Source organism: Heterodontus francisci, chromosome 28, assembly GCF_036365525.1.
Source record: "Heterodontus francisci isolate sHetFra1 chromosome 28, sHetFra1.hap1, whole genome shotgun sequence".
Lineage (NCBI taxonomy): Eukaryota > Metazoa > Chordata > Chondrichthyes > Heterodontiformes > Heterodontidae > Heterodontus > Heterodontus francisci.
The window spans coordinates 13,296,982-13,324,389 of record NC_090398.1 but is presented as its reverse complement, the minus strand read 5'-3'; the positions used below and the strand labels follow the sequence as shown (position 1 = coordinate 13,324,389).

At 48.0% G+C, this 27,408-nt stretch overlaps 1 protein-coding gene across 1 annotated transcript; it reads left to right on the top strand.

The window, feature by feature from the left end:
* The first annotated feature begins 552 nt into the window (after positions 1-552).
* LOC137385216 (probable G-protein coupled receptor 139) lies at positions 553-23,440 on the top strand. The gene is made up of 3 exons (XM_068060206.1): positions 553-742; positions 1,087-1,155; positions 22,450-23,440. Exons 1-3 carry the CDS (start codon positions 553-555, stop codon positions 23,358-23,360), a joined length of 1,170 nt encoding a protein of 389 aa, XP_067916307.1. The 3' UTR covers positions 23,361-23,440.
* Positions 23,441-27,408: the final 3,968 nt, after the last annotated feature.

Sequence of the window (27,408 nt, the reverse complement as noted above, 5' to 3'; positions counted from 1 at the left end):
TCTGTTCCCGGAGGGTGATGGGTCTGATCCCGGGGTATGGTGGCGTGTGATCCCAGGGTGGTGTGTCTGATCCTGGGGGAGTGGTCCGATGCCACAGGGGAACACGGCTCCAATCACCAACCCCAGGTGACTTTGTATATGGAGTGGGTTATAACAGGGAAACCCAATTGGCCAGAATTAGAACTTTAAAACAGATTCAATCAGAGACGTCCAGACTCATTACAATATTTAAATTACCAACACGTCTCCTGGGAGCAGTTGTCTGTCCGTCCCCCTGTCCGGACTCTGCTAAACCTGGAAGTGGGCGGGTCAGGGGTGGGTTGTTGATGGGGTTGAGATATTTAAAATTTTAACCTCTGACCCAAACCCAACCCCCCTGTTTTTGGTGCTCAAATCCTGCCCTGACTGTCTGGGTCAGACACGGAGAATGTTTGATCAGTAATTTCCAGTCTCTTTTCCCTTCTCTCTCTTACAGTTAATTTACTGGCGATTGTGATCCTGTCCCGGGGAAAGTGCGGACTCTCCACCTGTACCACTCGCTACCTGGTGGCCATGGCAACTGCGGATCTACTGGTCATTATCACTGAGGTCATACTGAAGCGGATGAATTATTATTATTTCCGGGGATCTTTGCTGAACATCAGCCCTGTGTGTAGTGTGATCCTTGTCCCGAGTCGTGCAGCCATCGACTGTTCTGTCTGGTTCACCGTCACTTTCACCTTTGATCGATTTGTGGCCATTTGTTGCCAGAAGCTGAAAACAAAATATTGCACCAAGAAAACTGCAGCTGTGGTTCTCGCAACAACCTTCATTCTGCTCTGTTTAAAAAACATCCCCTTCTATTTTGCAAATGAGTCTGTAGAGATAATCAGCAATATACTGTGGGTCTGTCATTTTAAGTCTAGTTATTTTATTGAGCCCGGATGGGTAGGATTTGACTGGTTTGGTAAGGTTTTAACCCCATTGCTCCCATTCGCTTTAATTCTGTTGCTGAACGCTCTGACAGTCAGACACATTTTTGTGGCCAGTCGAGTCCGGAAGGGACTGAGGGGTCAGAGTAAGGGAGAGAATCACAGTGACCCAGAGATGGAGAGCAGAAGGAAGTCTGTGATTTTACTCTTCACCATATCCGGCAGCTTCATATTTCTGTGGCTGGTGCGTGTTATAGAATTCTTCCATTATAAAATTTCAGGAAAAGTTCCGAATAGTTATAATGATTCTGAATATATATTTAGAGAAGTTGGATTTATGCTGAGGGCTTTAAGTTGCTGCACAAACACATTTATCTATGGGATGACTCAGTCCAAGTTCAGAGAGCAGGTCAAGAGTGCGGTGAAATATCCAGTTACATCAATTATTCAATTAATGAATAAACAAAACTGAGAGCAGCTCAGAGGCGGATTCTGGAATTTCTTGTACATGAAGGTAATGTTTATTCCCAAGAGGCAAGAGGTGACCAACAGCTGGATGACCCGAAATACACTGGTGGGGGCAAGGTGGGGGTTGGAGGGGGTTGGGGGGGGGGAGGTGTTGCTGGCTGTGGTTCTACAAATGCAAAAGAGCAGTGAGGTGGCAGGCAAGAAGTGACCTTTGGCGGACCGTATGAAAACGGGGACAGAAGGAGACTCAGAGCGCCCTCTGCTGGACAGGAGGAGAAACAGCAGCCACAGTATGTCCTCCACCTCGACCAAGTTTGATTTTCAGCTCTTCACATAAAGTCATAGTCATAGAATCATACAGTCGTACAGCATAGAAACAGGCCCTTCAGCCCACCGCGTCCATGCTGACCATAATGCCTACCTATACTAATCCCACCTGCCTGCATTAATTCCATATTCCTCTATGCCTTGCTCATTTAAGTACCTGTCCAGATGCCTCTTAAATATTGCTACTGTTCCTGCCTCCATCACCTCCTCTGGCAGCTCATTCCAGATACCCACTATTCTTTGTGTAGAAAAATTTAACCCTTTGATCCCCTTTAAACCTCCTCCCTCTCAACTTAAATCTATGCCTTCTAATTTCAGTCACCCCTACCATGGGAAACAGACTCTGGCTATCTACCCTATCTATGCCTCTCATAATTTTATATACCTCTATCATGTCCGCTCTCGGCCTCTTTCGTTCCAGGGAAAGCAGACCCATCCTATCCAATCTCTCTTTTTAACTCAAGCCCACCTAACCAGGCAACATCCTTGTGAATCTTTTCTGCTCGCTCTCCAGCTTAATCACATTGTTCCTGTAGTGCGGCGACCTGAACTGCACACAGTACACCAAGTGCGGCCTAACCAACGTTATGTACAACTGTAACATGACGTCCCAAATCTGTACTCAATGCCTCGGCCGATGAAGGCAAGCATGCCATACACCTTCTTCACCTCCCTGTCTACCTGTGTTGCCACTTTCAGGGAACTATGCACTTGCACCCCAAGGTCTCTCTGCTCAAGAACACTCCCCAAGGCCCTGCCATTCACTGTGTATTTCCTGCCCTGGTTTAACTTCCCATAATGCATCACTTTGCACTTGTCTGCGTTAAATTCCATTTGCCAATCCCTGGCCCACTTTCTCAGTTGATCGATATCCTGTTGCAACCCGAGACCAATTTTGGTGTCATCGGCAAACTTACTAATCATGCCCCCTACATTCACATCCAAATCATTAATATATATGACAACAACAGAGGGCCCAACACCAATCCCTGCGGCACACCACTGGTCACCGGCCTCCAATCAGAAAAACAACCCTCCACTACCACCCTCTGCCTCCTATCACCAAGCCAAGTTTCTATCCAATTGGCTAGCTCACCCTGGATCCTATGTGTTCGAACCTTTTGGACCAGCCTACCATGCGGGACCTTGTCAAAAGCTTTGCTAAAGTCCAAGTAGACAACGTCCATCGCCCTGCCCTCGTCAATCCTCTTGGTCACCTCCTCAAAACCTCAATCAAATTCGCGAGACATGATTTCCCACACACAAAGCCATGCTGAGAATCCCTAACCAGACCATGCCTTTCCAGGTGCATAGAAATCCTGTCTCTCAGAAGCCCTTCCAATAACTTTCCCACCACTGATGTAATGCTCACCGGCCTGTCATTCCCTGGCTTATCCCTGCTGCCCTTCTTAAATAAAGGCACAACATTAGCTATCCTCCAGTCTTCCAGTATCTCACCCGTGGCTAACGATGATTCAAAAATCTCTGCCAAGGCCCCAGCAATCGCCTCCCTTGCTTCCCATAGCATCCTAGGATACACCTGGTCAGGCCCTGGGGATTTATCCACCTTACTGCGCTTGAAAACCTCCAACACCTCCTCCTTTGTAATGTTGATATGCTCCAGGATATCGCTGTTCCCTCCCTTGAACTCACTAGCTTCCATGACCTTCTCCACGGTAAATACTGATGAGTTTTAAGACCTCGCCCATTTCCCGTGGCTCCACACATAGATTGCCACACTGATCCTTAAGGGGACCTACTCTCTCCCTAGCTACCCTTTTACTCTTAATATACTTATAGAATCTTTTAGGATTCTCCTTTTATCGGATCTGCCAGGGAAATCTCATGGCCCCTTTTCGCCCTCCTAATTTCCTTCTTAAGTATACTCCTACATTCCTTGTACTCCTCGAGGGACACGCTTGATCCCAGCTGCCTATACCTGACATATGCCTCCTTCTTTGTCCTGTCCAGACCCTCAATATCCCTCATCAACCAAGGTTCCCTAAACTTGCCAGCCTTGCCCTTCCATCTAACAGGAACATGCCGGCCCTGAACTCTTCCTATCTCACTTTTAAAAGCCTCCCACTTGCCAGATGTCCCTTTACCAGTGAACAGCCTCGCCCATTCAACTTTTGAGAGTTCCTGTCTGATGCCATTGAAATTAGCCTTCCCCCAATTTAGGACTTCAACCTGAGGACCAGTCCTCTCCTTTTCCATAACTATCTTGAAGCTAATAGAGTTATGGTCACTGGTCCCAAAGTGCTCCCCCACTGACACATCAACCACCTGCCCATCCTCATTTCCTAAGAGGATGTCGAGTGTAGCCCCTTCTCTAGTAAGGCCATCCACATACTGCTTCAGAAAACTATCCTGGACACACTTAACAAATTCTTCCCCACAGTGGCGCAGTGGTTAGCACCGCAGCCTCACTGCTCCAGAGACCTGGGTTCGATTCCGGGTACTGCCTGTGTGGAGTTTGCAAGTTCTCCCTGTGTCTGCGTGGGTTTTCTCCGGGTGCTCCGGTTTCCTCCCACAAGCCAAAAAGACTTGCAGGTTGATAGGTAAATTGGCCATTATAAATTGTCACTAGTATAGGTAGGTGATAGGGAAATATAGGGACAGGTGGGGATGTTTGGTAGGAATATGGGATTAGTGTAGGATTAGTATAAATGGGTGGTTGATGTTCGGCACAGACTCAGTGGGCCGAAGGGCCTGTTTCAGTGCTGTATCTCTCATCTAATCTAATCTAAAAATCATCTGATCCCTTAGCACAAAGGCAGTCCCAGGCGATATTAGGGAAGTTAAAACCACCTACTATTACAACTATATAATTCCTACACCTATTTGTGATTTCCCTACATATATGCTCCTCTGTTTCCCTCTGACTATTGGGGGGCCTATAGTATAATCCCATCAAAGTGATCCCGCTTTTCTTATTTCTGAGTTCTACCCATATGGCCTCGCTGGACATTCCCCCTGGGATATCCTCTCTAAGTATTACCGTGATGTCCTCCCGAATCAATAATGCAACTCCCCCTCCTCTCTTACCTCCACATCTGTCACGCCAGAAGCATCGGTACCCCGGAACATTGAGCAGCCAGTCCTGCCCATCCCTCAACCACGTTTCCATCATAGCTATAATATCACAATCCCATGTACCGATCCATGCTCTGAGTTCATCTGCCTTACCTGTAAGGCTTCTTGCATTAAAGTAAATGCAGTTTAGCCTACCAGACCTTCCACGCTCCCTGTCCTGCCCACTGGACTTGCTTGCTTTAACTTCTACATTTGCCTCAACTATCTCATTGGAGAGACTACTACTTTGGGTGCCACCCCCCTGCAAGACTAGTTTGAACCCTCCCAAGTACTGCTAACAAACCTCCCTGCAAGGATATTTGTCCCCTTCCAGTTCAGATGCAACCCGTCACTTGTACTTTATTTATTTAGAGATACAACACTGGAACAGTCCTTTGAGCACACTGAGTCTCTCCCGACCAAAAATCACCCATTTAAACTAATCCCAATTAATCCCACTTTCCCTACCATTCTCCTACCAACACTAGGGCCAATTTACAATGGCCAATTTACCTTTCAACATGCAAGTCTTTGGCTGTGGGAGGGAACCAGAGCACCCGGAGGAAACCCACGCAGTCACAGGGAGAACTTGGAAACTCCGCTCAGGCAGTAGCCAGAACTGAACTTGGGTTGCTGGAGTTGCGAGGCTGCGGTGTTAAACACTGCACCACTGTGTCACCCTTTTTATTGTAGCTGAATAGTTGCAGCTCCTTGAAATCTTCTGCCAGTTTATTGTTATTCTATGTTTTATTTTTTGAGTCACTTTATTGAGTCCATCTCGCTTGCATTCCCCAACAAGTTCACTGCTGTCTTTTTCGCACTCTCTCTCCCCGAATCAGATGCTGGTGCTGGCGGGTGTTGTTGGAGGAGTTTCAAGTTACTCAAATTAGCGGAGCTCAGAGATCTCGGAGGGGGGTAGCTGCTGGAGGAGGTTCCAGATATATGGAGGGTTGTGGGGCTGGAGGAGTTTACAAAGAAAGGGTGGCATGTAGGGCCTGGAGGAGATTTCAGAGATAGGGAGGGTTGTTGGAGCTGGAGGAGTTTGCAGAGATAGGGAACTTTATCGTGGCTGGAGTATTTTGCGAAGATAGTGAAGGTGCAGGGTGGTGGAGGAGATTACAGAGGTAGGGAGAGTTGTAGGTGCTGGAAGAGGTTATGATGAAATGGAGAGTTGTATGCTCTGGAGGAGGTTACAGAGATAAGGAGCATTGTAGGGACTGGAGGAGCTAACAGAGATAGGGCGATTTGTAGCGAGGAGCCGGTTACAGAGATAGGGAGGTCAGTCGCGACTGGAGTAAGATACAGAGATAGGGAGGATTGAGGCTGTAAGAGAATTTGAGGAAGTGACAAAGTTGATTGATGAGGGGAGGGCTGTAGATGTCATATAAATGGACTTCAGTAAGGCGTTTGATAAGGTTCCCCATGGTAGGCTGATGGAGAAAGTGAAGTCGCATGGGGTCCAGGGTGTACTAGCCAGATGGATAAAGAACTGGCTGGGCAACAGGAGACAGAGAGTAGCAGTGGAAGGGAGTTTCTCAAAATGGAGACGTGTGACCAGTGGTGTTCCACAGGGATCCGTGCTGGGACCACTGTTGTTTGTGATATACATAAATGATTTGGAGGAAAGTATAGGTGGTCTGATTAGCAAGTTTGCAGACGACACGATTGGTGGAGTAGCAGATAGTGAAGGGGACTGTCAGAGAATACAGCAGAATATAAATAGATTGGAGAGTTGGGCAGAGAAATGGCAGATGGTGTTCAATCAGGGCAAATGCGAGGGGATGCATTTTGGAAGATCCAATTCAAGAGTGAACTATACAGTAAATGGAAAAGTTCTGGGGAAAATTGATGTACAGAGAGATTTGGGTATTCAGGTCCATTGTTCCCTGAATGTGGCAACGCAGGTCAATAGAGTGGTCAAGAAGGCATACGGCATGCATTCCTTCATCGGATGGGGTATTGAGTACAAGGGTTGGCAGGTCATGTTACAGTTGTATAAGACTTTGGTTCGGCCACATTTGGAATACTGCGTGCAGTTCTGGTCGCCACATTACCAAAAGGATGTGGATGCTTTGGAGAGGGTGCAGAGGAGGTTCTCCAGGATGTTGCCTGGTATGGAGGGCGCTAGCTATGAAGAGAGGTTGAGCAGATTAGGATTATTTTCATTGGAAAGACGGAGGTTGAGGGGGGACCTGATTGAGGTGTACAAAATCATGAGAGGTATAGACAGGGTGGATAGCAAGAAGCTTTTTCCCAGAGTGGGGGATTCAATTACGGGGGGTCACGAGTTCAAAATGAGAGGGGAAAAGTTTAGGGGGGATATGCGTGGAAAGTTCTTTACGCAGAGGGTGGTGGGTGCCTGGAACGCGTTGCCAGCGGAGGTGGTAGACGCGGGCACGATAGCATCTTTTAAGATGTATCTAGACAGATACATGAATGGGCAGGAAGCAAAGAGATACAGACCCTTAGAAAATAGGCGACATGTTTAGATAGAGGATCTGGATTGGCGCAGGCTTGGAGGGCTGAAGGGCGTGTTCCTGTGCTGTAATTTTCTTTGTTTCTTTGTAAAAGAACTTACAGAGATAGGGAGGGTTGTAGGGACTGGATGAGTTTGAATACTTAGAATGGGTTGTAGGACATGAGGAAGTTACAGAGATGTGAACACAGGGGAGATTGGTGAATGTGAGCTGCTGGTTCAGACAGGGGGCACCTCTCTGCCCATTCTGCCAGCTTATCAATGCATTCTTGCAGGTGGCTCACATCATCTACATTGTTTACCATACCTCCAGGTTTGGTGTCACCAGCAAATTTTGGGATTCTATTCTATATTCCAAGATCTAAGTCATTTATATATTGCAAAACAAGCAGTGGTCCCAGCATTGATTCTTGGGGAACACCACTGTCAACCATACTCCAGTCTGAAAAGCAACTCACAGTTTCCTGTCCTTAACTGAATTGTTTATCCAATTGGGCACTGTCCCTTCTATTCCATGAACCTCAGCTTTATTAATTAGCCATTTATGTGGTACCTTATAAAATGCTTTCTTAAACTCCATATAAACAACATCCAACTCATTCCCTTCACCAACCATCTCTGTTACTTCATCAAAAAATTCAATTTGATTTTGTCAAGCATGATCTGTCCTCAGTTTCCCTTTCTCCCTGCCGATTCACATTTTTTCTCCCCACCCTCTCATTTACTCTCTATCTCTGCCTTCTCACATTCTCTCTCTCCCGGCCCTCTCACTGGCCAGAATTTTATGTTGGGCGGGAGGCCCCGCCCAATGCCTAATAAATCGTGCTGGAGCCCGCCTCCGCTGGGCATGCCTAGCCACGACGGGATTTAATGCTCCCTGGGCACTTAATTGGCCAATCAGCGGGCTGGCGGTTCCAGTCCCAGCAGTGCCTCAAGGAGCAGTGGCCAATGCTGGGATTGCAACCCAGCGACAGCCTCACACACTGATCTCTCCAAAACAACTAATTTACATTAGTTAATGAATTTGATCATAATTGTCCAGTCTTTGGACTTTTCCAATTCAATCTCAGAAATAAATATATTTTATCACAACACGGACTAAACCCGATGTTGTAATCTGTTTGTTCAATTAAAAAATCTGTTTGAACGATGTGGTAACCTCAATATCCCGGTGGAGATCCCGTAGGGTATAAATTACAGGCTCTGGGAATGTATCACCTCAGGGTTTAATACAGAGAGATTGTCTGCAGCACGAAGGGACACATCACTTCACACAGAAAATGATTGCAACATTCAACAGTATCAGAAAAATATATTACCTGATCCTCGCTGTCATTGGTGTTCCTGGTAAGTGACTTTAACCAATGAAAATCTGTATGTTGGCTGCTCTCTGATTTTACTGTGTGATTGATAATGTTACATGCTAGTCCAGTGCCACTGTTATACAGACACCCAATCAGTGATCTCATTTGCTTATGTCAAATAGCCTGAAATATCTGTGCAGTTTAATTCTATTTACTCAACGGATAATAAACCTCAGTTTGTAACTGACAGGCTCTCTGAATTTTCAAGTTACTGTATTCAATGGAGTATCGTGTAATATTCAATTACACCTCAGTGAAAGCAATTCTCTGAACAAAGATGTTCATGGAAGTATCAGTTAGAGCAGGTTGTCCAATATTTTCACCTGGGGGGCCTCATTACAATTTCTGTCTTACATCGGGGAGATTGGTGAATGTGAGCTGCTGGTTCAGACAGGGGGCACCTCTCTGCCCATTCTACCAGTGAGACAATTTCAGAAAGATAATTGCATTAAATATTTAACTGACTATTCATCAAAACAACAATAAATGTGCATTTTTGTGAAGATGTTTTTGATGTCAAGATTAATTTCTTGACTTACTTTCTCATCACTATGTTGGACACTGATTTAATAAGATACCTGGCAGTTTTCGCTTGCACAAGTTGTCATTGTTAGCTGGCTCACTTGTTGTAGCGATGCAGAGTATTCCAGATAGATGTAATTCAGAGTAATCTTGATCAATCTCTCTCACCCTTTCTCTGGCTCTTGTCTCTCTGTCTCTCTCTGTCTCTCTCTCTCTCCCTGTCCCCCCCGCCCGTTCCCCAGCCACCCCCCCCCCCCCCCCCACCGTGTCTGCCCCTCTCTTTCATGTTGCTGGAAAGCCCCTAATATGTCTGAAGTTGGTAAATAACTGTTCCTGCTCCCAGCATCTGTCATCTGTGAAACTGACAGCGTGATTTGTTTTTTAAAACTAACCAACCACAAAGATGCTCGTTTCGCTTTTGCTCCTTGCAACTGTCAGAGAGAAAGGGAGGGATAGAGTGATAGAGAGGGGTGAGAGAGAGAGGGACAGAAAGAGAGTGGGCAGACAGAGAGGAACAGAGGGAGAGGGGAACAAAGAGAGAGGCGTGATTGAAAAAGGGTGGTGGACAAAGAGAGAGGGGAACAGAGAAAGAGAGAGGGAGACAGAGAGAGAAAGAGACGGGACAGCGAGAGATTGAAAACAAATCACGCTTTCAGTTTCACAGATGACAGATTCTGGGAGCAGGAACAGTTATTTCCCAACTTCAGACATATTAGGGGCTTTCCAGTGATCTTTAAAAAAAAGTCAGTACTCGCTGGAGTCAGAGAGCAGGAAACAGCAAGGGCAAAGTGGAGCATAAAGAGCCGCGAAGGGAGAGAGAGAGTGAAAGTTCATTCAGAGAGTGGGAAATAGTGAGAGTGGAGCGGAGTGTAAAGAGCCCGGGAGACAGAGAGAGAGAGAGGTAGCGCAGCGTGCGGGAAGCAGCGAGAACGGAGAGGAGCATGAAAAGCCGGGGAGAGAGAAAGAGTTAACTCAGTGTGCGGGAAACAGTGAGAGCGTAGTGGACTGGAGTTTGAGAACAACGTGAACAGTGACATCACACGAAAGCTGCAAGGTGATTAGTTGGTAGCAACTGCTGTTAGGGAGTATCAGTTAATAGCTCGGTTTGTACACCACTGTTAGGGTGGGTGTGTAAGTAACTGGGCTATAGTGTCTCAACAATTAGCAGACTAAAAACAAGTACAAATTAAGTATTAATAAGAAGGAACAAGTGAGTAGCTGGTGAGTATTTTTTTTTGAGTAACGTTTATTTTAACTGGTGAGCTTTATTGATTTTTAGTAGGATTTATCCGTACTAGTGCATTTTTATTAATAATTCTAAGGTGTAGTAGTATTGGCAAGGTTTATTTTAGCAGTAGCAAAAAGTCAACCAATAAATAAAGGAATGGCAGGGGTCTTCAACCTCGAGCACCTCCTGTGCTATGTGGGAGCTCCAGGATGCTTCCTATATCCTGGAGAACCATATGTGCAGGAAATGTTGTCAATTGTGGCAGCTTGAACTCTGGGTTTTGGAATTTGAGCAGCAGCTGGCAACACTGTGATGCATTCGTGAGGATCAGGGCTACATAGATAGCACGTACTTAGATGTAGTCACCCCATAGCTTAAGGGTATGCTGGGAGAGAGGGAGTGGGTGACCACCAGGCAGTCAAAAATAATCAGGCAGGTAGTGCAGGAGACCCCGGAGTGCCTCTCACTCTCCAACAGGTATTCAGTTCTGAAAGCTGAGGAAAGTGATGCTTCACATTGGGAGTGCAGCCAGAGCCACTTCCATGGCACCACGGGTGGCTCGGCTGCACGGTGGGGTACAGGGAAGACTGGAAGAGCCACAGTGATAGGTGATTCAATAGTCATGGGAACAGACAGGCGTTTCTGTGGCCGCAGACCTGAATCCATGATGGTGTGTTGCCTCCCTTGTGCCGAGGTCAAGGATGACACCGAACGGCTGCAGAGCACCCTGAAGGGGGAAGGTGAACTGCAATAAGTGTTATGACCGACCGCTCCTGTCAAAATATACGATTCTGATAGTGGTGGGAGAGACGCACTGATAATTCAATCTCGTGACTCCACAGATCGCCCAACATATCATTTAAAACTTTCCAAATTAAAGAAAGACACAGCCAAATGGCACCATCTATTAACCCCCGAATGAGGCTAACCAAACCAGGTGTCTTTAAATCAAAAAACTAACTCTTTAATTAGAAGAACTAAATTCTTAAACACTATGAAGATATAAACAACATTTAAAATAGAAAAAATTAGGGTCCTTGCAAATATACAGCCCAATGTTGCTTGACGTCCCCACCGAATGTTGCTTGAAGTCCTCACAATCATCCAATGTGAGGAAAAAGTCGAACAGCCCATAGTCTAACTTCAGGTGATGCTTTCCTTCTCCAGCGAATTCCAACAATCAGCGACTTGCAAACACTTTCAACAGAATCAATCTGACTTCAGAGTTTATAGCGATAAAATATTGTAGCAGTCTAATTTCCCTTTCTTTAATTTAAGTTACCAGAGATCTCTGTTTTGGCTTGATGTTTCAGAATTTTGTGAGATAATAATTAAACAGACTAAGATCCTCTTCCTTCAGTTTAAATGGTAGAGAGCTCTTTGTACAAGTGCTGTCATCACAGCGTTGTCCTCTGTGTCTGTTCTGTTCTGTCAGAACAAACTGTCTTCAACTAAGAGCCAATTCAAAACTGATTGGTAACAAATGTATTTCATGAGAGTCACTCCTAGTGGCTGTTTCTATGGTAACGAGAATGCACATTCCTATAACTCCTGAGGCTGGCCGGTTCTTAAAGCAATACTGATCCTCTGCAAGCCTTAAAGGCAAACCACATATTCCCGTAAAAAACAAAAAACTATATTGGAACCAACAACATAGGTAGCAAGATGATCCTGCATTCAGAATATAAGGAGCTAGATAAGAAATTAGCTAACAGGACCTCAAAATTAGTCATCTCCGGATTACTCCCAGCGCCACACACAAGCGAGTATAGAAATAGAAGGATAAGACAGATGAATGCGTGACTGGAAAGATGGTGCAAGAGGGAGGACTTTAGGTACTTGGGACATTGGGACTGGCGCTGGGGGGATGGGACCTATACAAGCCGGACGGGTTGCACCTGAACAGAGCTGGAACTGAGTTCCTTGCGGTACTTTTTACTGGTGATGTTGGGGAAGGTTTCACCTAGTTCATCAGGGGAATGGGGACCTGACGGTAGAGTCATTTGGGACAAAATCAGAAATGAAAACGGAAGGCAGAAAATTAATGGATGAGACTGGAACAAAATTTCAAAAAAAGTGTTTGGCAGTGCTCAAGGGTATCTATTTCAATGCAAGGGGTACAGCAAACAAAGCAGGTGAGCAGAGGGCACCGATAGACACGTGGTTGTATGATATCATAGCTATTACAGAAACATGGCTTAAGGAGGGACAGGAATGGCAGCTCAATGTTCCTGGTTCCAGGTTTTTCAGATGCAATAGGGAGAGGATAAGAAAGGAGGGCAAGTGGCAATTCTGGTCAAGGAAACTATTACAGCTGTGAGAAGGGGTGATATGATGGAAGGTTCATCAAATGAGGCCACGTGGTTTGAGCTAAGGAATTAATAAGGGGTAATCACACTGCTGGGAGTGTACTATAGAATCCCAGTCAGAGGGAGATAGAAGAGCAGATATGTTGGCAAATCTCTGAGAAATGCGATAACAATAGGTCAGTAATAGTAGGGATTTTAACTACCCCAATATTAACTGGGATAGTTTTAGTATGAAAGGAATTGAAGGAGCAGAATTCTTGAGGTGCATTCAGGAGAAATGTTTTGCCCAGTATGTAGCAAATTCTCCAAGAGAGGGCACAGTTTTAGACTTAGTTTTAGGAAATGAAGATGGGCAGGTGGAAGGGGTGACAGTGGGAGAGCATTTTGGTGATAGTGATCATAATTCAGTCAGTTTTAACGTAATGATGGCAGAGATAGAAGAGGAGTTAGAGTTATCACTTGGGGCAAGGCCAACTTTACTATACTGAGGAGTGATTTCGCGAAAGTGGACTGGAAACAGCTACTTGAAGGTAAATTAGTGTCAGAACAGTGGGCAGCATTCAAAGGGGAGATCCAAGCAGTTCAGAGTAAACATGTTCCCACAAACAGAAAGGATGAGACGGCCACACCTAGAGCCCTATGGATGTCAAGGAGCATAAGGGGTAAGGTAAGGCAGAAAAGGAAAGCTTATATCCGACACTGAGAACTCAATACTACAGAAAGCCGAGAGGAATATAGAAAGTGAAGGGGTGAAATCAAAAAGGAAATGAGGAAAGCAAAGAGGGGGCATGAAAGAATATTGGCAAGCGAAATCAAGGTGAACCCAAAGAGGTTTGATCAATACATTAAGAGTATGAGGATAACTAAGGAGAGTGTAGGACCCATAAACGACCACAAAGGTAACCTATGCATCGGGGCGGAAGATATTAAAATGGTTCTTAATGAATACTTTGCGTCTATCTTCACAAAGGATGGGGACAATGCAGATGTTGTAGTTAGGGAGAAGGAGTGTGAAGTATTGGATTTGATAAACATAGGGAGAAAGGAAGTATTAATGGGATTTGCATCCTTGAAATCTGAAAAATCAACAAGGCCAAATGAAATGTACCCTCTGCGGTTAAAAGAAACAAGAGATGAAATAACAGAGGGTCTTCCATCTTTTTCCTGTCCTCAATGGATACAGATGTTGTGCCGGAGGTTTGGAGAATTGCTAACATTGTACCTCTGTTTAAAAAGGCAGCGAGGGATAGACCAAACAATTCCAGGTCAGTCAGTCTAACCTCAGTAGTGGGCAAATTATTGGAATCTATTCTGAGAGACAGCATAACCAGTCACTTCGAAAGACACATGTTAATCAAGGATAGTCAACATGAATTTGTAAAGGGAAGATCATGTTTGACCAACTTGACAAAATTTTGAAAAGAAGTAGCAAGGACGAGAGATGAGGGTAGAGCAGTTGATGTGGTCCACATGGATTTTACCAAGGCTTTTGACAAGGTCCCGCATGGCAGACTGGTTAAAAAAATAAAAATAAAATTCTATGGGATCCAGGGAAATGCAGCAAGGAGGATACAAAATTGACTCAATGGCAGGAAACAAAGGCTAATAGTTGATGGACGTTTTAACAACTGGAGGGCTTTTTCCAGTAACGTTCAGCAGGGCTCGGTATTGGGTCCCCTGCTTTTTGTGGTGTATAGCAACGATTTGGGCATAAATGTCGGGGACATGATCAAGAGCTTTGCAGACAACAGGAAGTTTGGCCGTGTGGTAGATAGCGAGGAGGATGGATATAGGCTGCAGGAAGATATTGATGGTCTAGTCAGATGGGCAGAAAAGTGGCAAATAGAATTCAACTTGGAGAGATGCCTGGTGATGCATTTGGGGAGCTCAAACAATGAAACGGAATACACGATTAATGGGAAAATACTGAGAAGTCAAGAAGAAGTAAGGGACCTTGGAGTGAATGTCCACAGATCCCTGAAGGTAGCAGGTAGCAGGATAAGGTGATTAAGAAGGCATATGGAATCCTTTCCTTTATTAGCCGAGGTATAGAATACAAGAGCAGGGAGGTTATGCTGGAACTGTATAATTCATTGGTTAGGCCACAATTTGAGTACTGTGTGTAGTTCTGGTCACCTCATTACAGAAAGGATGTAATTGCACTGGAGAGGGTACAGAGGAGATTTACGAAGATGTTGCCCAGACTGGAAAGATGCAGCTATGAGGAAAGATTGGATAGGCTGGGGTTGTTCTCCTTGGAACAGAGAAGGCTGAGGGGAGATCTGATTGAAATGGACAAAATTTTGAGGGGCCTGGATGGAGTGGAGGTGAAGGGTCTATTCACCTTAGCAGAGAGGTCAGTGATGAGGAGGCAAAGATTTAAAGTGACTGGAAGAAATATTAGAGAGGCGATGAGGAAAACCATTTAACCCAGAAGGCAGTGGGGGTCTGGAATTCACTGCCTGAAATGGTAGTTGAGGCAGAGACCCTCAATGCATTCAAAAACAGTCTGGATATGCAACTCAAGTGACAGAACCTGCAGAGCTACAGACCAAATACTGGAAGGTGGTATTAGAATAGGTGGATCGTTTTTCATCCAGCACATACAAGATGGGCCAAGTGGTCTCTTTCTCTGCCTTAAACTTTCTACGATTCTATGATTTCTGTGAAATGGCTGCTCATGAGGTGAGCACCTGTCAGCTGTGAATCTGACAGCACGAGGTTTTATAAAACTGGTCTAAAAGAAGATAATCGAAGAATTTCTCATCTCTGAAATGCATCCACGGACCGGATGGAAGCCTTTGACAGGCGGGATCCTGGCCCATGGATCATATTTTGGACAACACTGAGTTTCAGTAAAATCAAACTGAGTGTGAGTCACTGACTGGAGTTGAACACCTGATCCCAGTGAGCATGTATAACTGGGAGTTTCTGTCACTGTAGAATTATACTGAGTGTTAGTCACGAACCGGAGTGGAACCCCTGACCCCAGTGACCATGTATAACTGGGAGTATCTGTCAGTGCAGAATTGTACTGAGTATCAGTTACAAACCGGAGTGGAATACCTGACCCCAGTGATCATGTATTATTGGGAGTATCTGTAAGTGCAGAATTGTACTGAGTGTCAGTTACTAACCGGAGTGGAATACCTGACCCCAATGATCATGTATAACTGGGAGTATCTGTCAGTGTAGAATTGTACTGAGTATCAGTTACGAACCGGAGTGGAACACCTGACCCCAGTAACCATGTATTATTGGGAGTATCTGTCAGTGTAGAATTGTACTGAGTGTCAGTTACGAACCGGAGTGGAACACCTGACCCCAGTGATCATGTATTATTGGGAGTATCTGTAAGTGCAGAATTGTACTGAGTATCAGTTACGAACCGGAGTGGAACACCTGACCCCAGTAACCATGTATTATTGGGAGTATCTGTCAGTGTAGAATTGTACTGAGTGTCAGTTACGAACCGGAGTGGAACACCTGACCCCAGTGATCATGTATAACTGGGAGTATCTGTCAGTGTAGAATTGTACTGAGTGTCAGTTACGAACCGGAGTGGAACACCTGACCCCAGTGATCATGTATTACTGGGAGTATCTGTCAGTGTAGAATTGTACTGAGTGTCAGTTACGAACCGGAGTGGAACACCTGACCCCAGTGATCATGTATTACTTGGAGTATCTGTCACTGTTCAACTGGAGTGAGTGAAACACCGATTTATTTGTACATCTTATAGTTTAGTAACACTATTCACTGCCCATGATGGAGTCTCCTGGACATTGGGAGATGAGTAAATACAATTGGGTGATTGTTTTGCTGAACTCCTCAGTTCAGTCTGCAGGCCTGACCTGAGCTTCCAATCACTTATCATGTTAATTCTGCATCCCACACCCACTCTGACCTCTTACACTCTTCCACCGCAACTCAATGAGGAACAAAGCCGTCTTTTTCAATTAGGCATTTTATTGCCCGTTGGACTCAACACTTAAATTAGAAACTTCAAATTATAACCATTGCTCCCACTTTCTCGGAAGGCCGGTGCTGGTAATGATGGATGGCGACCGCAGAGTCACTGAGAATGGAGGGTGTCTGGACTGTTGCTTGTGGTGGGGATGCCCTGTTGGTACACAGCTGGCAGGCTGGTCCACACCCCTGAGGTCTACCCACCATTCTACATCACATTTTGGGGCCACTGGAACCTTCTCCTCTTTGCCAGATTGTCTATGTTCCCCTCTCCTTCTGTTATTCTGCTGTAACCATTTACACCTCCTCTGGACCCATCCTCTGTTTCTTCATTTGTCCCATTCACAATGCACCATCATCCCTTTTCTCATTGAATCACTCCTGTCCTCCACCCGATCACAGACCTTCCCCTTTGTTCTTTCCTCCCCCTGTCCTTTTCACTGGCTCTATCATTACTTTGAAACTGTATCTTCCAATTCTGATGTAAACCTATCAGCCTGAAACATTAACTCTGTTTCTCTCTCCACAGATACTGCCTGACCTGCTGAGTGTTTTCAACATTCTCCTATTTTTATCAGATTTACAGCAGTTTTAGTATTTTGTTTTTACTCCAATGTTTATTCCTGGATATTAACAGGGGTGAGTGATATAGGTTGAGAGCGCAGTTCCAGAGTTTTAACTCCACAGACTGTCTTTATCATTGAAAGGTTCCTCACCCTGAAGTCAATCTGACTGACAGCCCTGGCTTCCGGTCAGGCAGGGAGGCCTCTGCAGCAGGCCTCAGGACCAGGGTAATCGAAGTGCTGACCCCGGGGTGTGTGGGGAGCTGCCTGATATCGGGGGTGATTTAATCACCAGCTCCAAATGGGGAGAGAGTGGTGACATCTCCAATCACTGGGCTGTCCATCCCCAACCCCGGGGAGGGGTCTCCGATCCTGGAGCATGGTCTGAGTCTGGAGACGGGAAGGAGGAGGGGGAGGTTCTGACTCCCAACCCCGGGGAGGGGTCTCCGATCCTGCAGCATGGTCTGAGTCTGGAGACGGGAAGGAGGAGGGGGAGGTTCTGATTCCCAACACCAGGAGGGGTCTCCCATCTTGGACCGTGTTCCTAATCCGGGGACGGGGACCTGTGTCTGATCCTCAACCCCAGGGAGGTATCTCCTATCCTGGAATGTGGTCCCGTTCCAGGGAGGGGGAGGGATGCGTCGGATCCTCAACCAAGTGGAGAGGCTCTCCCCTCCTGGAGTGCGGTCCAAGTCCAGTTATGGGGAGAGGGTAGTGAGGGGTGGGAAGGGGTAGAGGGAGTCTCTGCTCCAAGACACAATTGGTGAAACTGATTTCTGAGGCGACCGATCCGGGAAGAGGGTCCGAGCCCGGAGGCGGACGTCATTCTGGAAGTGTTGTGTCCGATTCCTCGGGTGGTAACATCTGATTCATGTATTTGTAGTCTGATCCCTAAGGGTGAAGGGATCTAATCCCGGAGGCTGGTACGGTTCAATCCCAAGGTGTGGTGTGCAAATCCCGGAGGGTGGTGGGGTCCGATCCAAGATGGTGGTGGGGTCCGATCCCAGAGGGAGGTCTTGTCTGATCCCAGAGGGTGGTGGGGTCCGATCCTGAAAGGTTCTGATGTTTGATCCTGGAGGGTTGTGGGTCTGATCCTGGATGGTGGTGGGGTCCTATCCTGGAGGGTGATGGGGTCAGATCCTGGAGGGTGGTGGGGTCCGATCCTGGAGGGGGTGGGTCTGATCCGGGAGGGTGGTGGGTCTGATCTTGGAGGGTGGTGGGTCTGATCCTGGAGCGTGGTGGGTCTGATCTTGGAGGGTGGTGGGTCTGATCTTGGAGGGTGGTGGGGTCTGATCCCGGAGGGTGGTGGGTCTGATCCTGGAGGTTGGTGGGGTCTGATCCCGGAGGGTGGTGGGTCTGATCCTGGAGGTTGGTGGAGTCTGATCCCGGAGGGTGGTGGAGTCTGATCTCGTAGGGTGGTGGGTCTGATCTTGGAGGGTGGTGGGGTCTGATCCTGGAGTTTGGTGGGTCTGACATTGGAGGGTGGTGGGTCCGATCTTGGAGGGTGGTGGGGTCTGATCCTGGAGGGTGGTGGAGTCTGATCCTGGAGGGTGGTGGGTCTGATCTTGGAGGGTGGTGGGTCTGATCTTGGAGGGTGGTGGGTCTGATCTTGGAGGGTGGTGGAGTCTGATCCTGGAGGGTGGTGGGTCTGATCCTGGAGGGTGGTGGGTCTGATCCTGGAGGGTGGTGAGGTCTGATCTTGGAAGGTGGTGGGTCTGATCCTGGAGGGTGGTGGGTCTGATCCCAGTGGGTGGTGGGTCTGATCCTGGAGGGTGGTGGGTCTGATCCCAGTGGGTGGTGGGTCTGATCCTGGAGGGTGGTGAGGTCTGATCCTGGAGGGTGGTGGGTCTGATCTTGGAAGGTGGTGGGTCTGATCTTGGAAGGTGGTGGGTCTGATCCTGGAGGGTGTTGGAGTCTGATCCTGGAGGGTGGTGGGTCTGATCTTGGAAGGTGGTGGGTCTGATCTTGGAGTGTGGTGGGTCTGATCCTGGAGGGTGGTGGGTCTGATCCCAGTGGGTGGTGCGTCTGATCCTGGAGGGTGGTGGGTCTGATCTTGGAGGGTGGTAGGTCTGATCCTGGAGGGTGGTAGGTCTGATCTTGGAAGGTGGTGGGTCTGATCTTGGAGTGTGGTGGGTCTGATCCTGGAGGGTGGTGGGTCTGATCCCAGTGGGTGGTGCGTCTGATCCTGGAGGGTGGTGGGTCTGATCTTGGAGGGTGGTGGGTCTGATCCTGGAGGGTGGTGGGTCTGATCCCAGTGGGTGGTGCGTCTGATCCTGGAGGGTGGTGGGTCTGATCTTGGAGGGTGGTAGGTCTGATCCTGGAGGGTGGTAGGTCTGATCTTGGAAGGTGGTGGGTCTGATCCTGGAGGGTGGTGGGTCTGATCTTGGAGGGTGGTGGGTCTGATCCTGGAGGGTGGTGGGTCTGATCTTGGAGGGTGGTGGGTCTGATCCTGGAGGGTGGTGGGTCTGATCCCAGTGGGTGGTGCGTCTGATCCTGGAGGGTGGTGGGTCTGATCTTGGAGGGTGGTAGGTCTGATCCTGGAGGGTGGTAGGTCTGATCTTGGAAGGTGGTGGGTCTGATCCTGGAGGGTGGTGGGTCTGATCTTGGAGGGTGGTGGGTCTGATCCCAGTGGGTGGTGCGTCTGATCTTGGAAGGTGGTGGGTCTGATCTTGGAGTGTGGTGGGTCTGATCCTGGAGGGTGGTGGGTCTGATCCCAGTGGGTGGTGCGTCTGATCCTGGAGGGTGGTGGGTCTGATCTTGGAGGGTGGTAGGTCTGATCCTGGAGGGTGGTAGGTCTGATCTTGGAAGGTGGTGGGTCTGATCCTGGAGGGTGGTGGGTCTGATCTTGGAGGGTGGTAGGTCTGATCCTGGAGGGTGGTAGGTCTGATCTTGGAAGGTGGTGGGTCTGATCTTGGAGTGTGGTGGGTCTGATCCTGGAGGGTGGTGGGTCTGATCCCAGTGGGTGGTGCGTCTGATCCTGGAGGGTGGTGGGTCTGATCTTGGAGGGTGGTAGGTCTGATCCTGGAGGGTGGTAGGTCTGATCTTGGAAGGTGGTGGGTCTGATCCTGGAGGGTGGTGGGTCTGATCTTGGAGGGTGGTGGGTCTGATCCTGGAGGGTGGTGGGTCTGATCTTGGAGGGTGGTGGGTCTGATCCTGGAGGGTGGTGGGGTCTGATCCTGGAGGGTGGTGGGTCTGATCTTGGAGGGTGGTGGGTCTGATCCTGGAGGGTGGTGGGTCTGATCCTGGAGGGTGGTGAGGTCTGATCTTGGAAGGTGGTGGGTCTGATCCCAGTGGGTGGTGCGTCTGATCCTGGAGGGTGGTGGGTCTGATCTTGGAAGGTGGTGGGTCTGATCTTGGAGTGTGGTGGGTCTGATCCCAGTGGGTGGTGCGTCTGATCCTGGAGGGTGGTGGGTCTGATCTTGGAGGGTGGTGGGTCTGATCCTGGAGGGTGGTGGGTCTGATCCCAGTGGGTGGTGCGTCTGATCCTGGAGGGTGGTGGGTCTGATCTTGGAGGGTGGTGGGTCTGATCCTGGAGGGTGGTGGGTCTGATCTTGGAGGGTGGTGGGTCTGATCCTGGAGGGTGGTGGGTCTGATCTTGGAGGGTGGTGGGTCTGATCCTGGAGGGTGGTGGGGTCTGATCCTGGAGGGTGGTGGGTCTGATCTTGGAGGGTGGTGGGTCTGATCCTGGAGGGTGGTGGGTCTGATCTTGGAGGGTGGTGGGTCTGATCCTGGAGGGTGGTGGGTCTGAGCTTGGAAGGTGGTGGGTCTGATCCTGGAGGGTGGTGGGTCTGATCCTGGAGGGTGGTGGGTCTGATCCTGGAGGCTGGTGGGTCTGATCTTGGAAGGTGGTGGGTCTGATCTTGGAAGGTGGTGGGTCTGATCCCAGTGGGTGGTGCGTCTGATCCTGGAGGGTGGTGGGTCTGATCTTGGAGGGTGGTGGGTCTGATCCTGGAGGGTGGTGGGTCTGATCCCAGTGGGTGGTGCGTCTGATCCTGGAGGGTGGTGGGTCTGATCTTGGAGGGTGGTGGGTCTGATCCTGGAGGGTGGTGGGTCTGATCTTGGAGGGTGGTGGGTCTGATCCTGGAGGGTGGTGGGTCTGATCTTGGAGGGTGGTGGGTCTGATCCTGGAGGGTGGTGGGGTCTGATCCTGGAGGGTGGTGGGTCTGATCTTGGAGGGTGGTGGGTCTGATCCTGGAGGGTGGTGGGTCTGATCTTGGAGGGTGGTGGGTCTGATCCTGGAGGGTGGTGGGTCTGAGCTTGGAAGGTGGTGGGTCTGATCCTGGAGGGTGGTGGGTCTGATCCTGGAGGGTGGTGGAGTCTGATCCTGGAGGCTGGTGGGTCTGATCTTGGAAGGTGGTGGGTCTGATCTTGGAAGGTGGTGGGTCTGATCCTGGAGGGTGGTGGAGTCTGATCCTGGAGGCTGGTGGGTCTGATCTTGGAAGGTGGTGGGTCTGATCTTGGAGGGTGGTGGGTCTGATCCTGGAGGGTGGTGGGTCTGATCCCAGTGGGTGGTGGGTCTGATCTTGGAGGGTGGTGGGTCTGATCCCAGTGGGTGGTGGGTCTGATCCTGGAGGGTGGTGAGGTCTGATCTTGGAAGGTGGTGGGTCTGATCATGGAGGGTGGTGGGGTCTGATCCTGGAGGGTGGTGGGGTCTGATCCTGGAGGGTGGTGGGTCTGATCCTGGAGGGTGTTGGGTTCTGATCTTGGAGGGTGGTGGGTCTGATCCCAGTGGGTGGTGGGTCTGATCCTGGAGGGTGTTGGGTTCTGATCTTGGAGGGTGGTGGGTCTGATCCCGGGGTGTGGCGCAGTGTGATCCCAGGATGGGGTGTCTGATCCTGGAGGAGTGGTCCGATGCCACAAGGGGATACGGTTCCAATCACCAACCCCGGGTTTCTTTCTATCTGGAGTGGGTTAGAACAGGGAACCAAATTGACCTGAATTAGACCTTTAAAACAGATTCAATCAGAGACTTTCAGACTCATTACAATATTTAAATTACCAACACGTCTCCTGGGAGCAGTTGTCTGTCCGTCCCCTGTCCGGACTCTGCTAAACCTGGAAGTGGGCGGGTCAGGGGTTGGTTAGTTGATGGGGTTGAGATATTTAAAATTTTAACCTTTGACACGTCCCATACCCATCTGTTTTTGCTGCTCAAATCCTGCCCTTACCGTCTGGGTCAGACACGGAGAATGTTGGATCAGTAATTTCCAGTCTCTTTTCCCTTCTCTCTCTTACAGTTAATTTACTGGCGATTGTGATCCTGTCCCGGGGAAAGTGCGGACTCTCCACCTGCACCACTCGCTACCTGGTGGCCATGGCAACTGCGGATCTACTGGTCATTATCACTGAGGTCATACTGAAGCGGATGAATTATTATTATTTCCGGGGATCTTTGCTGGACATCAACTCTGTGTGTAATGTGATCATTGTCCCGAGTCGTGCAGCCATCGACTGTTCTGTCTGGTTCACCGTCACTTTCACCTTTGATCGATTTGTGGCCATTTGTTGCCAGAAGCTGAAAACAAAATATTGCACCGAGAGAACGGCGGCTGTGGTTTTAGCAACAACCTTCATTCTGCTCTGTTTAAAAAATGTCCCCTTCTACTTTGTATTTCAACCTGTTGAGATAATCAGCAATGTACTGTGGGTCTGTCATTTAAAGCCAAGCTATTTTACTGAGCCCGGATGGTTGGGATTTGACTGGTTTGGTAAGGTTTTAACCCCATTGCTCCCATTCACTTTAATTCTGCTGCTCAACGCTCTGACAGTCAGACACATTTTAGTGGCCAGTCGAGTCCGTGAGGGACTGAGGGGTCAGAGTAAGGGAGAGAATCACAGTGACCCAGAGATGGAGAGCAGAAGGAAGTCTGTGATTTTACTCTTCACCATCTCCAGCAGCTTCATACTTCTGTGGTTGGGGCGTGTTATAGAATTCTTCTATTATAAAATTACAGGAAAAGATCCGAATAGTTACATCGATTCTGAATATATATTTCGACGAGTTGGATTTATGCTGAGGGCTTTGAGTTGCTGCACAAACACATTTATTTATGGGGTGACTCAGTCCAAGTTCAGAGAGCAGGTCAAGAGTGCGGTGAAATATCCAGTTACATCAATTATTCAATTAATGAATAAACAAAACAACTGAGAGCAGCTCAGAGGCGGATTCCAGATTTTCCAGTCTATGAAGGTAATGTTTATTCCCAACAGGCAAGAGGTGACCAACAGTTGGATGACACGAAATACACTGGTGGGGACAAGGTGGGGGTTGCGGGGGAGGGGTGGTTTAGGGGAGTGTGGTGGTGCCACAAATGCAAAGGAGCAGTGCGGTGACAGGCAAGAAGTGACCTGATGAAAACGGGGACAGGCGGACAGTCAGAGCGCCCTCGGCTGGACAGGAGGTTAAACAGCAACCACGGTATCTCCTCCACCTCGACCAGTTAGATTTTCAGCTCTTCACATCTGGCCAGAAAGAAATAAACCTGTCCTTAATAAAGCTGAATTGTTGCCGAACCTGGAAATCTTCTGCTGACAGTTGATTATTATTCGATGTTTTAGTTTTTGAGTCACTTTATTGAGACCATCTCGCTTGCATTCCCCAACACATTCACTGCCGTTTTTCTCGCACTCACTCTCCCCCAATCAGTGGTGCTGGCGGGTGTTGTTGGAGCACTTTCAAGTTGTTCGAATTAGCGGAGCTCAGAGATCTCGGAGGGGGGTAGCGGCTGGAGGATGTTCCTGATATAGGGAACATTGCGCGGCTGGTGGAGTGGGTGGCATGTCGGGCCTGGAAGAGATTTCAGAGATAGGGAGGGTTCTGGAGCTGGAGGATGTTACAGAGATAGGGAGGGTTGTTGGAGCTGGAGGAGTTTGCAGACATAGGGAACTTTATCGAGAGTGGAGTATTTTACAAAGATAGGGAAGATGCAGGGTGCTGGAGGAGATTACAGAGGTAGGGAGGGTTGTCGGTGCTGGAAGAGTTTATGATGAGAGGGAGAGTTGTACGGTCCAGAAGAGGTCACAAAGATAAGGAGCATTGTAGGGACTGGAGGAGATGACAGTGATAAGGCAGAGTTGTAGTGTCTGGAGGAGGTGACAGAGATAGGGAGGGTTGCAGGGGCAGGAGGAGCCTACAGAGATAGGGAGGGCTGTCGGGACTGGATGAGTTTGAATAGTTAGGATGGGTTGTGGGACATGAGGAAGTTACAGAGATGTGAACACGGGGGAGATTGGTGAATGTGAGCTGCTGGTTCAGACAAGGGGCACCTCTCTGCCCATTCTACCAGCTTATCAATGCCCTCTTGCAGGTGGCTCACATCATCTGCATTGTTTACCGTACCTCCAAGTTTGGTGTCACCTGCAAATTTTGGAATTCTATTCTATATTCCAAGATCTAAGTCATTTTTATACAGCAAAACAAACAATGGTCCCAGCATTGTTTTTTGGGGAACACCACTGTCAACCATCCTCCATTCTGAAAAGCAAATATTTACTACAACTCACAGCTTTCTGTCCTTAACTGAATTGTTTATCCAATTGGGTACTGTCCCTCGTATTCCGTGAACCTCAGTTTTATTAATTAGCCATTTATTTGGTACCTTATAAAATGCTTTCTTAAACTCCATGTAAACAACATCCAACTCATTCTCTTCACCAACCATCTCTGTTACTTCATCAAAAAATTCAATTTGATTTTGTCAAGCATGATCTGCCCTCACTTTCTCTTTCTCCCTGCCGATTCACACTTTCTCTCCCTAGCCTCTCACTTACTCTCTCTCTCTCTCTCTCTCTCTGCCTTCTCACATTCTCTCTCTCCCTGCCCTCTCACTGGCCAGAATTTTATGTTGGGCGGGAGGCCCGCCCAATGCCTAATAAATCATGCTGGAGCCCGCCTCCGCTGGGCATGCCGAGCCACGACGGGATTTAACGCTCCCCGGGCACTTAATTGGTTTTGGGCGTTTCTTCCAATTCTCTGAGGCAGGAAATCCCACCTAATGGAGCTGCCAGCCAATCAGCGGGCTGGCGGTTCACAGTCTCAGCAGTGCCACCGGGAGCAGTGGCCACTGTTGGGACTGCAACCCAGCTACAGCAGGAAGAGGGAACAGGCCTGGAAGCAAAAATAATATTTTAGGTCCTTTCCGGTGTCAATCGGCTGGGACCCAGGGAAGCCAGGGGCTCGGTTGGGCGAGTTGAGGGACTTTATTTCAGTGGGGGCAATTGGGGCTTTGTGGGGTGCCCTCGGTGGGGCACAGGGCGCCTGATCTGGAGGCACCCACCATCCTGAAATGAGGATGCCAGGTTTTACCTGGCTGCTTTATGGGGGCCTTTGGTGCCCGCCCGTCGCTGGCAAAATACCACCGATGGTGGGAAGAGGCTCTTAACTGACAGTAAATCAGTCACTTAAAGGCCTTGATTACCTGGGGTGGGCAGGCCATTTCTCGCTGCCGCTGCCCCTTGTAAATTTGCAATGGGGGCGGAAAAGCGTCGGGAATGGTATCCCGAACCTTCCACACAAATGTACAGTCGCCTCCAACCCCGCCACCAGCCTGCTCCTGCGGGTGGTTGGAGGGGTAGTTGGGGGCATAAAATTCTGGCCTCTTTCTCTCGTTCCCTGTTGTTGTGCTTTGAAATTGTAATTGCAATGTCCATTGTGCACTCCAGAGGCTGCTGTAGAGCACACATGCCAGCAAAGAGAAAGTGAAACTAAGACAGAATAAAGTGAAGCCTTTATGTTCAGCTGCTGCAGTCTTTGTCTCTCTGACTTTGCCGCATATCCTTTATCAAACTCGTCTAAACCTCACCCAAGTCCCGAGGACATCACAATGGCGACATAATAAACAGAAAAAGGATGACAAAACTGAAACACTGCTTTCAGGTCTGAACATTTTGGAAGTTTTTCTCTACTTTTACACACTGCACTTTAACTTAGAGACTGTTAGAATGACACAGAGGTAGTTTGTACAATTTAGCCTCACACACTGATCTCTCCAAAGCAACCATCCAATCCATTTCAAAATATATAATCTTGGATCATTGAAGAGAAGTTTCCCCTGTAAGGAATGTGATCCCGGATCCTTTATCTCTACATTACCAGTCAGTATGGTGTTATTTATATCCAATCTGCCATGTTCTAATGTGCACTCAGAGCCAGCATCCTTATTCTCACATTGGTCGAAGTGGTTATGACACTTCGAAGGCACAATGGTAGTTTTCACAATCACAGAGGATATAAGGAAAAGGGCATTAATTATAAACGATGGAGGTGAAGAATTAGAAGCGATCTTTGCGACACTTATACCTGAACAGATTGACTACAATTCAGCAAAAACACACTAACCATCTACTTCACACCCAAAAAAAGCCGATATGAAACCATTGTCTTCCGAGGCACTAAGCAAGAAGCAAACGAGACAATTGACCAGTAATGCACGTGATTGGGGCAACCAGCAACCAAATGTGACGTCAGTGATGCTAAACATCACGAATGGGAAATAAAAACACAGATAATCGAAGGCAGTCTCTCCAGTCAACTATGCTGAAAAGCACTCGAGAAAGACAGAAAGCTGTCAGCGCTGTTGTAGTTAGCAAGATCACTATTACTTTCAGAGTCCAGAGCTACTGAAGTTGAGGCTTACAGTAACTACAGTTATCTGTTTGGTTCTGTATGTTGCCACTGGATAGAGTCTAGCCAGAGAGGTTCTTAGACTGTAGCATTTAAACTTTAATATTTATTTCATTATAACTATCTTCACTTCACACTAACCTGTGCGTCTCCTTCAAAAGCCAAACTGTAACATTCTCGAGTCTTTCCCACTTGATCTCTTGCCTCATCATGGTGAGCAGTATTCTTTAAACTCTGTCAAGATTAACCCTTTGTCACCCTTGTACTACATCTCCTTCCCCAAGTCATTGTCCCAATTTATTATTACATCATAATAAAAGCAAAATACTGCGGATGCTGGAAATCTGAAACAAAAACAAGAAATGCTGGATTCACTCAGCAGGTCTGGCAGCATCTGTGGAAATTCTCTTTCCACAGATGCTGCCAGACCTGCTGAGTGAATCCAGCATTTCTTGTTGTTGTTATTATTACATCAATTCACTTTTTTATTTACATACTACCCCATCTCCCCCAAGTCTCTGACATGATAGATTCAACCTATCAGGAGGCTTCACAACTCTCCTTGATCCTGTTG

Bases quoted from the DNA above. Each gene is read 5' to 3' on its own strand.
- LOC137385216 (XM_068060206.1), top strand. From the start codon at position 553: ATGGCAACTGCGGATCTACTGGTCATTATCACTGAGGTCATACTGAAG. The intron at 743-1,086 runs GTTGCCAGAAGC...AGTGACCCAGAG, and splicing joins TGATCGATTTGTGGCCATTT to ATGGAGAGCAGAAGGAAGTC. The intron at 1,156-22,449 runs GTGCGTGTTATA...TCTCTCTTACAG, and splicing joins GCTTCATATTTCTGTGGCTG to TTAATTTACTGGCGATTGTG.